Source organism: Lithobates pipiens, unplaced genomic scaffold (genome assembly GCF_037356315.1).
Source record: "Lithobates pipiens isolate NorthernLeopardFrog02 unplaced genomic scaffold, aLitPip1_a1.2 Scaffold_16, whole genome shotgun sequence".
NCBI lineage: Eukaryota > Metazoa > Chordata > Amphibia > Anura > Ranidae > Lithobates > Lithobates pipiens.
In genome coordinates, this window is record NW_027507748.1 from 136,597,107 (window position 1) to 136,611,574 (window position 14,468).

At 40.8% G+C, this 14,468-nt stretch overlaps 1 protein-coding gene across 2 annotated transcripts in view; it reads right to left on the bottom strand.

Moving 5' to 3' along the window:
- SGSM2 (small G protein signaling modulator 2) overlaps window positions 1-14,468 on the bottom strand; it is a 550,156-nt gene that overhangs the window by 51,884 nt on the left and 483,804 nt on the right. The window contains exons 11-12 of one of the 2 annotated variants that reach the window (XM_077480501.1): window positions 14,336-14,468; window positions 655-789 (exon numbers count right to left, since the gene is read on the bottom strand). In XM_077480501.1, coding sequence (XP_077336627.1) covers window positions 655-789; window positions 14,336-14,468 — 268 coding nt within the window. The remainder of the gene's footprint in view (window positions 1-654; window positions 790-14,335) is intronic. The other variant, XM_077480502.1, reaches the window with a different exon arrangement.

The following is a 14,468-nucleotide window of genomic DNA, read 5'->3' on the forward strand; positions in this document are numbered from 1 at the left end:
TTGAAATATCTACCTGTCCTGCTACCTGTGACATCAAACTATGCTGCATTGAACAGAGAAATTTGGTCAAAGTTCTTCTGCTTTCAACATTTCCAGGAATGTTGGATGCTGATGTCTCCAGCTGCGCTCTGTGGTTTCTCTCACTGGCTCCTACTTCACTACTGTATAAAGGCTGGTGGAAGGAATCACAATGCACATCAGACAACAGCACTCCCTGAAATGAGCCGGATGCTGAAGATCTTAACCAAGCTCTCTCCAACTCAGCAGGCAGCAGGACAGGTAAATATTAACGCCTAACCTAAACCAAAATGGCAACAGATTGGCTTAATATGAAGAAGACTGAAAATAACAATGTGCAGTCAAAATTCATACCATACCCCCCCATGATATAATCTTTCTTTGGGATAGAAGGGAGATAATCATAACAATAACACCACATGCAACTGCTGTCAGTATCATGCTGTGTACTAGTTATTACCATAACCTGTTAATACTAAGTATTAGCAGAGCAGACTAAACCAATAAAGCTGTGCGATGCTGAATTATTCTCTGTGCCTGATAATGCCACCACCGTTGTCATGATTTGTCAAATGGGAAACATCGCCTTCTTTAAGCAAGACGTGGGAAGGTTCAAGAGGGAAGTTGGATAAAAACCTTTCATCATTTTAGGAGCTGTGAGGTTCCGAGAGGAGATCATGGATAGCATGGCGTGAAGCCTATCTTCTTCTTCCTCATCATCATCAACAGAGACAGACCGACTGGCAGCTAAGTGGTGGTAGTTAATAGTGACTGTTTTGGGAAAATAATGGTGAGGGAAACAAGTGCGGAAAATTAAAGAAAAAAAAAAAAACTTTAGAGAACCATTATTAAATTTGTGCAATAAAAATAAAAACATTCCACATATATCTTCACCCAAAGCTTTGATATTAGGCAGAACAAAAGTACAGTCAAACTCGTAGCCCCAGTTATTTTGTGCTGTTCATAGGTGTGAATTATTTCTTTCTGAATGGTCAGCGGCTTAAATTTTGCACAATTATAATTGGGTGGTCCCAGATTGGTTTATGTTTTATGATATGTTTTGAAATCGGTAGGTTAGGCATTTTCTCAATGAATGTAAAGCTCTCTGATTGGATGAGGTGGAGAGGTGGGGTGATGATTTCATGATCCCCACTTTTTTTGGATGTGCCTTTTGTAAATAACCCCCCTTGTATTCACTATGCAGAAGGGCAGCCACCTGACACAGGACCTAGAAGACATGCACTTATGAAAGTACACTATGCACAGCAAAATTCACTGGAAGATCCTGTAAAAGCAACAGTTATAAAGATAGGTGCTAGAGGAATATTCATTGATATCATTCTAAAGGCCCATACACACGATCAGACTTTTTGACAACAAACATGCAAATTAGCTGTTTTGGAGCAACATCCGACCGTGTGTATGCTCCATCAGACAAACTTTTTTGGTTTTCATCGGACTTTTGTTGGCTGTGGGAACGGACAAACTTTCTGGCAACAAAAGTCCGATGGAGCAAAGTCTGATCGTGTGTACAGAAAACCATAGGACTTTTGTACAAAGTACAAACAGGCATGCTCAGAACCAATGCAAAAGATCAGACAACAATACAGAAGTTGACCAAAGGTGGCAGTAAAGAGCTGAAAAACCATGTGATTTGGTGAAAGTTGGCTGAAAAAGTCCTGCTGTGTGTATGCAATACAAGTTTAGGGCCGACGCCCTTTGTACAAAAATCCAAGGGAAAGTTTGTACAAAGTCCTATCGTGTGTATGGGTCTTAAGAATGCTTTTGATGGAAATAAGTATTGGCCATTTGTACTGTAATGTAGACACCAATTTGGAACCTTACCCTGGTCAACACGAAAGAGAGTTAAGTGTCTTTTGTAGCAATACAATCAAAATTATGATGGTCAAATTACAAGACTGTCTTTTTATCAAATTGGATATTTTAGCAAAATAGTTTACTCTAATGAGTAAAATCTGAAATGTATTGCTTCTGATTAAGATATAATGAAGCAGAGGTATCACTAGCTACAATAAAATATCTGTTAATGAAAATATTTCAGTATCGCTGTAGAAAAATTCATTCACAAACATTTTTATGGAGAAATACGTGGTTTATTGTCCATCATCAGTAGATGTGTCATTAGTAAATAAAATAACAAATCGTGAGGTCAGTCGCCGAATAGGTATAAAAAATCAGATGCTCAAGCACATCACTACATGCCATTAAATTAATCCTTTCTGGATGCATGCTTGTTCCAGGTCAGTGGCTTACTTGGACAAGCAAGATAGATGATAAGAGGATAAGCTGAGAGAGAAGGAAGAAGGGATGGTTGCTTTGACCAAAAAAGATAACACTAATTAAAAATAAAAGTAATTTAAGGAAAGAGTCAAAGAGATATAAGAGATATAAGCTGCTGCTTATGCTTCTGAACTTGCAAAACAGGGATGGCTCTTGACCTTGTGATTGTCAGACATTTCTTCTCAAGCCATTCTGAGGCAGGTTGCTAAAAATTCATGCTACCACAGACAGGACCTATGTACTATACAACCACAGGGCTCCATGAGCATCCTTCCTCAACCTTTTTAACATGGTGGAACCCTTGAAATAACTTGCTGGGCTCAGGGAATTCCTGATGGTTACTAGGAAGAATGCTCCTTACATTTGTGGTAATTCAGAAGAATCCCTCTTCATAGAAAGCTAAAAAATAATTATTGTCTGTGGTTGCTCATCTGAGAGGAAAAAGCTGCTTATTGCTTAAGGAACCCCTAGAAACTGCTGAAGAAACTCTAGGGTTCCACTGAACCCTGACTGAGAAAGGCTAGTCTAAAACATTGGCACTACCCTAATAACCATTCTGTTTCAATGGCAAGTAAGTAGTCCAAACCCCAGAATAATGTGCAACATGTGCAAGGTAAGAGAAGAAATGTACTTGATAAAGTTAATTTTTCACAGTGATGCTTAGTGGCACATTCACTGATTAGTGCCATTGTTTGCTGAGAACACTATAATTTAAACACAGTTATGTAATTAATGATACCTCTCAATGTTATAAAATGTCAACAACAAACACATTAACATAAAATAAAATGTAAATACTGCTAGTTAGTTTAGTTGTTGAAGGAAAAAAGCTTATTGAATTGTGAATATCTGAAAATAATGGTTCAATGAATATCCAAGTTTCATTGAGTTTGACAAACTTAGAAATTAGATGAAAAAAATCCTTATTCTTCCAATCAGATTTGAATCATTAAGGAGTCCCCACAAGTCCTTTAGAATGAGAAAATTAGTTTATAAACATGTAAATGTGATGTTAGTAAAGTTTCTCAAGCCCTGTTTCTTTTTTCTGAAAATACTGCATATTTTTACATCATGCCAGTCCATTCCAGAGTGTCTAACAAACATATTTGATGCCTTTTTGTGTATACAAACATAAATGGACACCTTGCTATTCTGTCTATACCCCTTGTTACTGTACATCAACATTCTACTGTTGCTAATTATGGGCAGATACATTCTTATCAGGTACGTGATGGTATAAACAAGAGGCTGCACAAAAGAGTACACATGAGTGTATACACTCCCTATGACTAAACTGTCAGTAAATGACTGGTAATGGTAAAGAACCTAGAAGGCAGAAATAGTGTTTACCAGCTGATTACTGTCAGTGGACAGGAAACAACCAGCACAGCAACGTGTAGGACCTGAGCCTTATATAACATCTGTAATCATCAAATAAATACAGCAAAAACAAACAAACAAAAAAAACTGCAGCAGGCTTGTCCTGCATTTCTAGATAACAAAAAAGTCACCTGACCAGTATTCCATTGGTCAAAAAATCTTATTAAACTGTATCTAAACCCAAGAGCAAAAAACATATTGAAGCTCACGAGGCCTTAGATTACTTTGTTTTCCATTAATTTCACCTGGTGATCCTGCCAGTAACACACTTGCTGCCCTATGGGGACAATGCCCACGCATTATACTGTATTTATGGAGTAGCAGTGTTGTCCCTGTGGAGTAAAGAACAGCTTCCCCTCTCCTCATATACATAATTCAGAGGGTAGACGTTCATAGAGATAAACTGGGCAAGGCTGATTAAACGGTTTGATATAACACTACAGAGAGCACAGGATAAAAAAATTGATTTCTCACAGCATCAATGGCTATTTTTGTTTCACTGGTACAACAAAAACTTTAAATGGTATAAAAACCAGTCTAAAATAAAGCGAATAGAAGTTTATTGTTAGGGTTTAAAGCAGGGGTGCCCAATCTCTGGATGTGGCATGTGGCGCCCTCCGATGTGGCCCGCTATGTCTTGCTCTGAGATGGTGGGTCGGCAAGCCCAGATCGCAGGTTCCCGACCCACCATCTCCGAGCATTAGTGCGAAGAACGGAGACGCCGCTAGAGGAAGCAGAGCCGGCGCTTCCTGTATAGTGTTGGCTCCTTCACAGGCAGAGAGATAATGTACTCCGCCTGTGACGGTAAGCATCGGCTCTGCTCTCTACTGCAGCTGCATGTTTCTGTCACAATTAAGCTCGGAGATGGCGGGTCGGGACACAGGAACCCACAATCTGGGACAGCAGCCACCAGTACCAGCAACCAGTATCATTACCAGCCACCAGTATCAGTACCAGTATCAACCAGCAGTACCAGTACCAGCCAGCAGTACCAGTACCAACCAGCAGTACCAGCCAGCAGTACCAGTACCAATAGTATCAGTACCAACCAGCAGTACCAGCCAGTAGTACCAGTACCCGCCAGAATTATCCACCAGCAGTACCAGTACCCACCATCAGTACCAGTCATCAGTACCAGTACCAGCCAGCAGTACCAGTACACACCAGCAGAACTAGCCAGCGGTACCAGTCAGCAGTACCCACCAGCAGTACAAGTACCAGCCAGCAGTACCAGTATCAGTACCAGCCAGCAGTATCAGTACCCGCCAGCAGTACCAGTACCCGCCAGCAGTACCAGTCATCAGTACCAGTACCAGCCAGCAGTACCAGTACACACCAGCAGTACTAGCCAGCGGTACCAGTCAGCAGTACCCACCAGCAGTACAAGTACCAGCCAGCAGTACCAGTATCCGCCAGCAGTACTAGTCAGCAGTACTAGTCAGCATTACCAGTACCTACCAGCACCTGTCAGCAGTACCCACCGGCAGTACCAGCCAGCAGTACCAGCCAGCTGCAGGAATCCTGAGGAAGAAGTGAAGATTGAGGTCAGTTGAGGAGCAGTTAAACCGCTGTGCATCAGTGTGAAAGCAGCCTTAGGCCCCTTTCACACGATTGGTCCCTTCGGATCCACCTGCCTTTTTCAGGTGGACTCAAACGAACTCTCCATTCACCTCTATAGAGCGGCAGATGTGAACGGACTCATGTCCGTTTACACATGCCTCTCTGCATTCCAATCTCCTTAAAAAAAACTGAAGGGGATTTGTCCCCTTCTGTCTGGGTGGATTGGAGGGCCCTTAAGGTAAAGCAGGTTGCATCTGTGTCTGCTCTACATATGCAGAGTGGACACAGACCTGCCACCACCCCTTTACGCTCATTGTGACCGTGACCGGTTACCAAGTCGATAAAGTGGCCCTCACTCCTCAAAAGGTTGGGCACCCCTGGTTTAAAGTGTTATTAAACCCAGTAATATGAAAATAGTTCACCCCCCCCCCACAGTGCCCACAGCTAAATCTTCTTTTTACATTAAAATATTGCCATTATATACCTTTTTGGCTAATCTGTATACCAAGGTCAGTGATAAACTGCACAGTTTCTCCAGTGCTGAGAGTTTAGGTAGGAGGAGATTTCCACTGCAGCCTATATACACGCCCACATGTGTGATGCCAATACCATGTGACCTGGCTATCTCTGAGAACAAGTAAATGTTCTCTCCAGTATAAAAGACACAACTGAGCATGTGCAGGTTGGCTACCCTGCCTGTGTTAGCTGGCTTTCCCCAGATAGACAGTTTGCATTATTCAGCAGCATTAAACACAATAAACAACATTTGGAATTTTTTATTTTATTTTTACTCACGTTTTCATGTCTGTTGCTAAGGGGTGCCTCAGAATCTGCCTCTTGCTCTCCCTGGCACCTGACTTAATTTACTTTGGCACCTGTGCTCGCTAGTGCTCCCGGGAGATGCTTGTCATCATTTCCCAGGAGTCAGTGGGCAGTGCCGAGGGCTTCATTGCCATCACAACAGGGCGGGCACTTCCAACGATGCCGCCCGTTGTGATGGCAACGTCAGAAATGTACGGCGCTGCAAACCGTACATACAGCACATGCGCGAGAATGGCCGGTGCATGCTGGTCACTCAGCTGCACCAGAGCCCAGAAGATAGTGCTTGTGGGCTTCACATGCCCACAAGCAAGATGGAAAGTGCCAAGAAAAAGGAATAAAACATATCTTGCTCAATTAAAAATGCAATTGAGCAGCAATTAAAAAAAGAAACGTGAGTGCTAGTAATAAGTCTTTTAAAATGAATAAATTCTTCCAAAAAACAAACAGTTTTTTCAAAGTTGATACTCCGCTTTAATCTACACACTTATAGAAAACAATGGGGGTTATTTACTAACAGCAAATCAACTTTGCACTACAAGTGCAAACTACAAGTGCAAAGTGCACTTGAAATTGCAACGAAAGTGTACCTGGAAGTAAAGTCGCTGTAGATCCGAGGGGGACATGCAAGGAAAATAAAAAATAGCATTTTAGCTTGCACATGACTGGATAATAAAACCAGCAAAGCTTCCCCTCATTTCAGATCTACCCCTCAGATTTACATCACCTGCACTTCCAAGTGCACTTTCAGTGCAATTTCAAGTGCAGTTTGCAGTTGTAGTTTTCGCTTGTACTGCAAAGTGGATTTGCCTTTCGTAAATAACCCCCAATGTGATTTTGCACAGATCACTGAGCTGGGCATGAGGGCCACGAACAATTGCTACTGAAATGCTCCTGACATCCTTTAACAGCAGTTTAAGTTATTGACTGATGCTGTATTGAAAGCCTGGCTGTTATCACCATAACTGAAGATATCTGTAAATCATTCACTACCGATAACAGGGTTAAAAATAACGGTTTTGTTAGATGGTTTCCTGAAGACATTCCCTTTTAAAAATATCCAGATACAAGTTAATTTCATTTAAACTCAACCTCTGAACTGCTGCCCTGAAACACAGAATCTTTATGTTTCATCAAGTCTTGTCCTCTCCTTGGAGACCTAATAAAATTGTGAGATGGCAGAAAGCCAAGTCAGCTGTCTTCCAAGAGCAAAGAACAGGATCGCCTTGACAGAAACAAATGAGCTGAATTGGAAAAGGGTAATTCCTCCTTTTTTTTCTCTAATTACTACTTTTTCCTGTCCATAACATTGTGATAAATTGTATAAATGTTTGCAATGATCCAGTGCAATGCTAGTAAATGTGCAGATCAACAAATATAGTGAAAGATCTACTAAATATTCTTCAAAAAGCCTAAAATTGTTCATAAAGAACCCAGAAACTTTAAATTGCACGTTTGAGTATTTTCAGGACAGATTTTGCAGTGGGAAAGTTGTGCCGTTGTCCTTTGCACTGGATTATGGTACCTAGCAATATTCTCCATGTGGCCACCAAATGATCCAACTGAATAAAGGTCATAGTGAAAACATGAAAGTTTACACCTTGTGTTTATGGAGAGCAGAGGAAGAGCATGTTACAGACCTCCTAATCTTTAGCCTCTCTGGAGGGAAATAACACTGATGGGCCAGAACAATATCCATCCTGATCGAGCACCCCCTTCCTGTGATGGCTCAATGAGCAGATGTCTACTGCAATTTGGGAAAGTTTACAGACATACAAACTATTCCCTGATTGGACTGAGATGAGATGAATGTTCTCTGTTTCTATGTACTTCTAGACAACTGTCAAGTGACCCTAAATGATATCCTTATTTTGCAAAAATAATCTATACACATCCACACATTCTCATAAAGAAAAAAAAATAGCCATCAGCAGCTTTATGTCATAATGTACTAGTATGCACCACATCCTACTACATTATGGCAGACTTCCTTGCCAAGCCATTCCTTTTAGCGCTGCTTTGTCAGCACTCTTGTCTGTGACAGGAACTTTCTTCTCGGTCATTTGATATTCTAGGCCTCGATGACGTCAATCCCGCACATGCCTGCAGAAGTTGCATAATCACGGCACAGAGTAGTGTCATAAATGTTCGCTAACATGCAGTGGCGGCACGTCCATAAGGGGCGCATTGGCGTCGCCCCCCCATCCATGTGTCTGGCCCCTAATCTAAATCTGCAGGGCGCCTGGAGGGTGCCGGATGCATGGATTTCAATACGGGTTTTTTTTTTAAGCATGTGATTAGAGTCAGAGGCTCTAATAGGCTTCAAAATAGGATGGGCTTGGGGTGCAGGGCACTGCTCCCCAATCCCATCCAGTTGTGTGACACTAGCAAATGAATATTCGCTATTGTCACACTAATTCTCCTCCCGGCCAATCAGGAAGCGTATTTTGTGACTTGTTTCCCGATTGGCCAAAAGGAGAAGCTATGCTGCCTGCCGGGAGGAGGAGGAGGAGGGAGGAGACGTGAGTGTCATTTTTCTTTTTACTTTAATTCCACTTTAATGGCCCTGTAATCTGTTTATCATGAAATAATTTCTTACTTATTTTCTGCCTCCTTTTAACATCCTCTGAGAGCTACACTTCCATATGAAATGAGCAGTGCACATTAGTTGTGGTCATAGGTCATGTGCACCGCTTTAGGCATGCTACAAATCTCACAGTCCATCTTGGGAGTGAGCAAAAGAGGGTGGTTCTGTTCCTACATACAGTGGGACTATGGAGAATAAATGTAGCCATCCTCCAACAGGAAGTCAGATCACAGCAGAAAAGAAAAAAAAAAAAAGTAATTTTGGAGATTTGAAGGAGGCTGAGAGCAATAGAAAGCACTTTTCTGAGTTAGGAATACATGCATGAGGAGAATATATTGCAAGAGTTTAGTGCCACTTTCATGTTCTACACTGCATTGCAAAATGACTGATAGGATATTATACGTTAATATTCTATAGATAAACAAATACGTATGCACTGTTCAGGATGGTAAATAAGTAAAAATTTATATAAAGTGAAATTTGAAGGCAATTTGAATTATTGGTAACAATTTGGGTGTAGTTAGAGTTTAAATCCGGTTGAATGTTTTAGGTTTTACCCATGATAGAACTATTTATTAAATTTTAGATTTTTAGATTTAAGATTCATGTTTTAAGGAAATACTGTCACTTTAAATTGAAACTGCTGTGCTCCAAATACTTGGCATGCGCCAGCTTTCTACAAGTGAAATGAAAGTACACAGACACATCACCTACTTTGAGATTCTACTGATTTGAACTGGGTATGGAACATTTATAAAAGTGAAAATCTGCTATTTCAAATACAACTCTTGCATTTCCTGTTCTCACAATTTTCACCTTTTTGTTACACTGAGGAACTTTAAATTGTGCTGCAATTACTCTGGAATGAAGCCACCCATGAATTTCATTACATTTTTGAAGACATTTCTGACTGTTTCAGAAATCCTGTGCTTTTAATAAATGTATCACTGGAAAACATATCAGGAGGTGAGCAAATCACAAAGAGGTGTCCTCTGATCCACCATCAGATCACATGGCACCATTTAAACTGGAAGACTTACACATCTTGTCTAATCATGAGCAGAGCCTCGGCCTAGAAAATTTTTACGTTTTTTCGTGAATTTCTTCTGAAAAATAGCAGTGTCGCATGACTGGCACTTAGTCACTCCTGGTTTGCAGCCTAATACCTGTATATCTGCAGTGTGAGATCATCACTGCTGTATCTACTGCTAGTCTCCTGAGATTTTGTAAATGTTACTACTATGCTGCCTTCTGTTTTCATTGCTGGAGAGAAAGCAGTACCTGAGGACTTGCAGTGCAATGATCCCTTATCATTATAAGGATCTCTGCTTCCTCCACTTCTACCTTTGCTTCTTAAATATTACCCCAACCAGATTGATAAAAGGAAAAGGAGAATCGATAGGAGGAAGCAAGGTCTTACTCCTCTACCAAGATGGCTACCTCTACAAGGAGATTCAGTAAAGAACAAGGCATAGTAAGTCAGTATTGAGGATAAAATCATCTTGGAGGAACCTACAGGCACTAAAGTGCTCTGCTTGCCTTTTTTGCGCATTAATTCCTGTTAAAGCAGAGCTCTCCCTAAAAGGGGAAGCTCTGCTTGTTGGCAACCTCCTGTCACATTTTTCACTTTTTGGGGAGGGGGGAGCAGATACCTGTTTTTGACAGATACCCGCTCCCACTTCAGGGTAAGATCGCCACTTGGTGATCTACAACATTTCCGGCCCCTCATCCTTCCCCCCGCTGCCTTTTAGGACACACAGAGGTCCCAGAAAAAGGAGGGACCATTCAGAAAGTGCAGCCCCACTTTCCCAGATGCCGGCGCCTGCACCCAAAGCCGAATGACGGATCCCTGGACAGGTAAGCATCCTTTTATTACAGTATTTGTAGCTGCTGGAACTCCGTTTTAATGTCTACTTGTGTCCCATCTTCATTCAGTTATAGGGGGGAGTTAACAAGGTGTTATACAAGCGCAATGTTTGCAGTACTTTTCCAAAACTCAGAACGTGGATCAGATGCTGTTACCTTCTAATTGACAAAAGGTGAGCAAACCCTTTTCTTATTTAGTAGCGATCTGCTCTCTGTTTTGTGGCTGTGGCTCCCCCCACCACTTCCCCTGCTTGGCGCAGAGCAGGAGGGCGGAGGGTTGACCCTGCAGGCTCAACTTATGTAGTGTAATTTCACAGTGAAATAAAAACTGGCACAGGTCTGCTTTGTTAATGTGGCGCACGCCACTTCTGTTAGCTTTGGTAATCGTTGGGCAACAGTTAGTTACCATGGGCATAATTTAACACTGTGTGCAGCAATTGAAGTATGTAGATAGGATTTCTGAGGGTATTTGTCAATACATAAGGTCAGATAGCAGTAGATATTGTCAGTATCTCAATCTCAAGAGATTGGGGTAGGAGATCGGTCTCCATCGGGTCAGTACAGTAGAAGCATAGCCTGCTTGGTTAAATTTTTCTTCTCTATAACTTGAAATGCATTGAAATTAAAACACACAGGCTTATTTATTCTATAACCAAGATCAAAAACAGCAAAGAGAGAAGATTGCTGATTGGTTTCTCTGGGTTAGTGTACTCTGCACATTGTTCTTCACTAGGGATGAGCCCACGTTTCGTGTCGAACGCAAGTTTGACTCAAATATCGGGTGTACACTTGTTATAAAACAAACCGAATATATGGGGCATTCGTAAGAAAATCTGAGCGCCGCGGAACGCCCCATAATGCCCTGTGCGATCGTAGTGCATTACTGTATGAGCACGCTCTGCTGAGAGAGCCATAATTGGCCAAAGGCTCAGGGGCACTAAGTCCACTCCCCACACTATATAAGACTGCTTACAGAGTGGCCGTGTGTAGTGTTGTTGGCGTGGACAGAGAAATAGTTTGAGTTAGATTAAGCAGGCGGGTTATGTATATATAGTCAGTCTAGAATATATATATATATATATATATATATATATATATATATATATATATATATATATATATATACTCTGCATTTAGCATAGACTATATATTCAGTATTTACGGCTCGATATTCAGTCAGTGCAGGCAGAGTATTAATATATATATATATATATATATATATATATATATACAGTCTCATATGTGAGGGATTACAGTATTGTAGCACCATCACCACCCAAGGCTCAATTTTTCTGCCCCTGTTTACCAGGGGAATGTAATTACAATGTTTGATATAATATTTCACAGCAGGGCCTGTTCCAGTGCCCAACACGAGTATCTGTGAGGGGTTACAGTGTTGTGGCATCGACAACCACCACCACCACCCGAGGCCCACTTTTTCCCCTCCTGTTCAACAGGGGAATGTAATTACAACTTTTGATTTAATATTTCACAGTAGGCCCATTCCAGTGACCAACACAAGTATCTTTGAGGGGTTACAGTGTTGTGGCACCACCACCACCCAAGGCCCAAGACCCAATTTTTCTGCCCCCGTTTAACAAGGGCATGTAATTACAATTCTGAAGGGCCTGGTATGGATTTTGGGGGGACATTTTTTGGTGTTTTTGGTATTTTTAGCTATATTGCCGGGATCTGACAATACATTACAGCCACGAGCAGTTTTAAATGAAAAATTTTCCTTTGGAAATGTCATTTTGCTGTGGCACTGTTATAAACATGGGAGAGATATGCTACTTTACAGGCATACTAAGGACACCTAAAGATATTTAAAGGAATATAAAATTTTTATTGTTTCACTTTAACCGCTTAAGCCCCGGAAGATTTTACCCCCTTCCTGACCAGAGCACTTTTTGCGATTAAAGTGTAACTCCACTTTTGTTGAGAAAAAAACATTCCCCTCTGGGTGATCTATGTGCATTACAAGGATTTTAACTAACTTTGTTGCAGAATCCTACTTTTTGTTATTCTTAAAACATCCCTGTGTGCTTGTCTGTATCCATGTGGGAAAGTGAATCTAATGGTTGTGGTTTCATAATTTTCAATCAGCTGTGGCACCTGCAGGGCTCTATTGGGGAAATCTGCTGGGCCTGCATGCCTTTGGATGTGATTTCCTATTGGGTGTATCTCACCAAAAATGACATTTTTGTTCCAGGGCATGCCTGAAATCTGATTTGTATCTTAGTGCAGACTTCTGGGAAAATTGGTGAGCCAATCACACACTCAGGAAATTATGTTTCTGGGGGATGTTCTGTACACACCCTGCGTACAGAACACTTCCAGGTAGCCATACTAAATTGCATTTTCAGAAAATGATAGAGCTGCAGATTAAAAAGGAAAGGTAATTTTTAATAATATTAATTTACAATATGACTTGTGTTGCAATTGTATACGCTACATACATTTTTCTTTATTTGCTTTTTTTTATCAAGTGGAGTTACCCTTTAAGGCTATGTAAAGGCAAAGCGTGTGCTGGTTAGGTAGCTCTGAAGAAGAGCGCCCACTCTCAAAGAGCAGGAATGCATGCTTTAAAGTGGAAGGAAAGGATTGCTTTTATTTATTTATCATATACCCCAATAATGTTACAGCATTACAGTTAAAATTGTTCAAAGATGTTTTTTTTTCTTTTTTTGCTTCTGTCATGTGACTGCAGAGCCCAGGGCGGCTGTTGAGCATGCCTACTGGCTCTTAATGGTGTGATGTACCTAGCCAGCTGATGGTGACTGTGCACCAGGCGAGGCCTGGCATGACAGGGGCAAAGATAATCAGAGCTGTGCTGTAAGGATTACACAGATGTCTAAGGAAGTGCCTGTGAGCAGCCACATTTGGCTACACAGGCACACCAAGGTAAAGCTCAGAAGACTGCCAATTGTCTAGATTAGACTGTTTCTAATCTAGACAATTAGCAATTAAGGTAATTCACACTATAAAAGTTTTGGTTGTTAAACATACTAAACAAGGGCAGATTTAGATTTTTAGCTGGAATTCCACTTTAGGCAGTAATTATTTGTTGCTTGAAGGATTCAAGAGCCGGGCACTTTTTAATTCAGTGGATATAGCGGGTCTCTCCTTGAATAGTTTTATGTTACATGTGTTTTTTTTCCAAGCACTTCTGAGAGTACAAGACATATTTTATAATAAAGATTTATTGAAGCTATCACACAATGCTTTCTATCTGTTCTCTGGTATTACTAGAAAGTGTGTAACTGTCCTTCCTTAATAAAACTTATTGTGAAAAGAAAAAGAAGAAGTTAAAAAATATGTGCTGGATCTTTCATTATCATCTTACAATTGTGGAAAATTGGTCCATTCTATGAAGCTCATTAGCTCTGGTGAGGCTGCTCTCATTAAACAGGTTACCCCTATCTGAGGGACTCAGAGTGAAAGTCCACAAAGGAAGAAATACAACAACAGTGTCAGATCAAAGGTAAAAAAAAAAAAAAAAGTCCAAATAAGCTTTCATTAAGGTAAAGTAGAAATGCCAACATGTTTCAGGAGCTATGCCACTTCCCCTTCATCAGGGCTAAATCTGAAGACAATTAGTCTGCAGTTCACACACTTCTCAGCAGAGGTTGCCTAGAAAGCTACTGTATGTATGTATATTAACACATCTTGTTTGGGGAGTGTAGCTAATGTATGGGAGTGAATCCAAATGTTACACATTTTAGATCCCTAGCAAAGAAGAATAGCATGTATGAATGTCTTGTGTGTACAAATACAACAACTAAGTACCATAAACAAACTTACTGTTGTCATGTCTATGTCCGGCGTAGATAATTCTGAAGACATAGTCTACCGTTAACTCTTCTACAAAACTGTCATCAAAGTCTACTGACTTATTAGAGTTGTTTCTTTTTCTCAGTTTTGGAAATACTTTCCC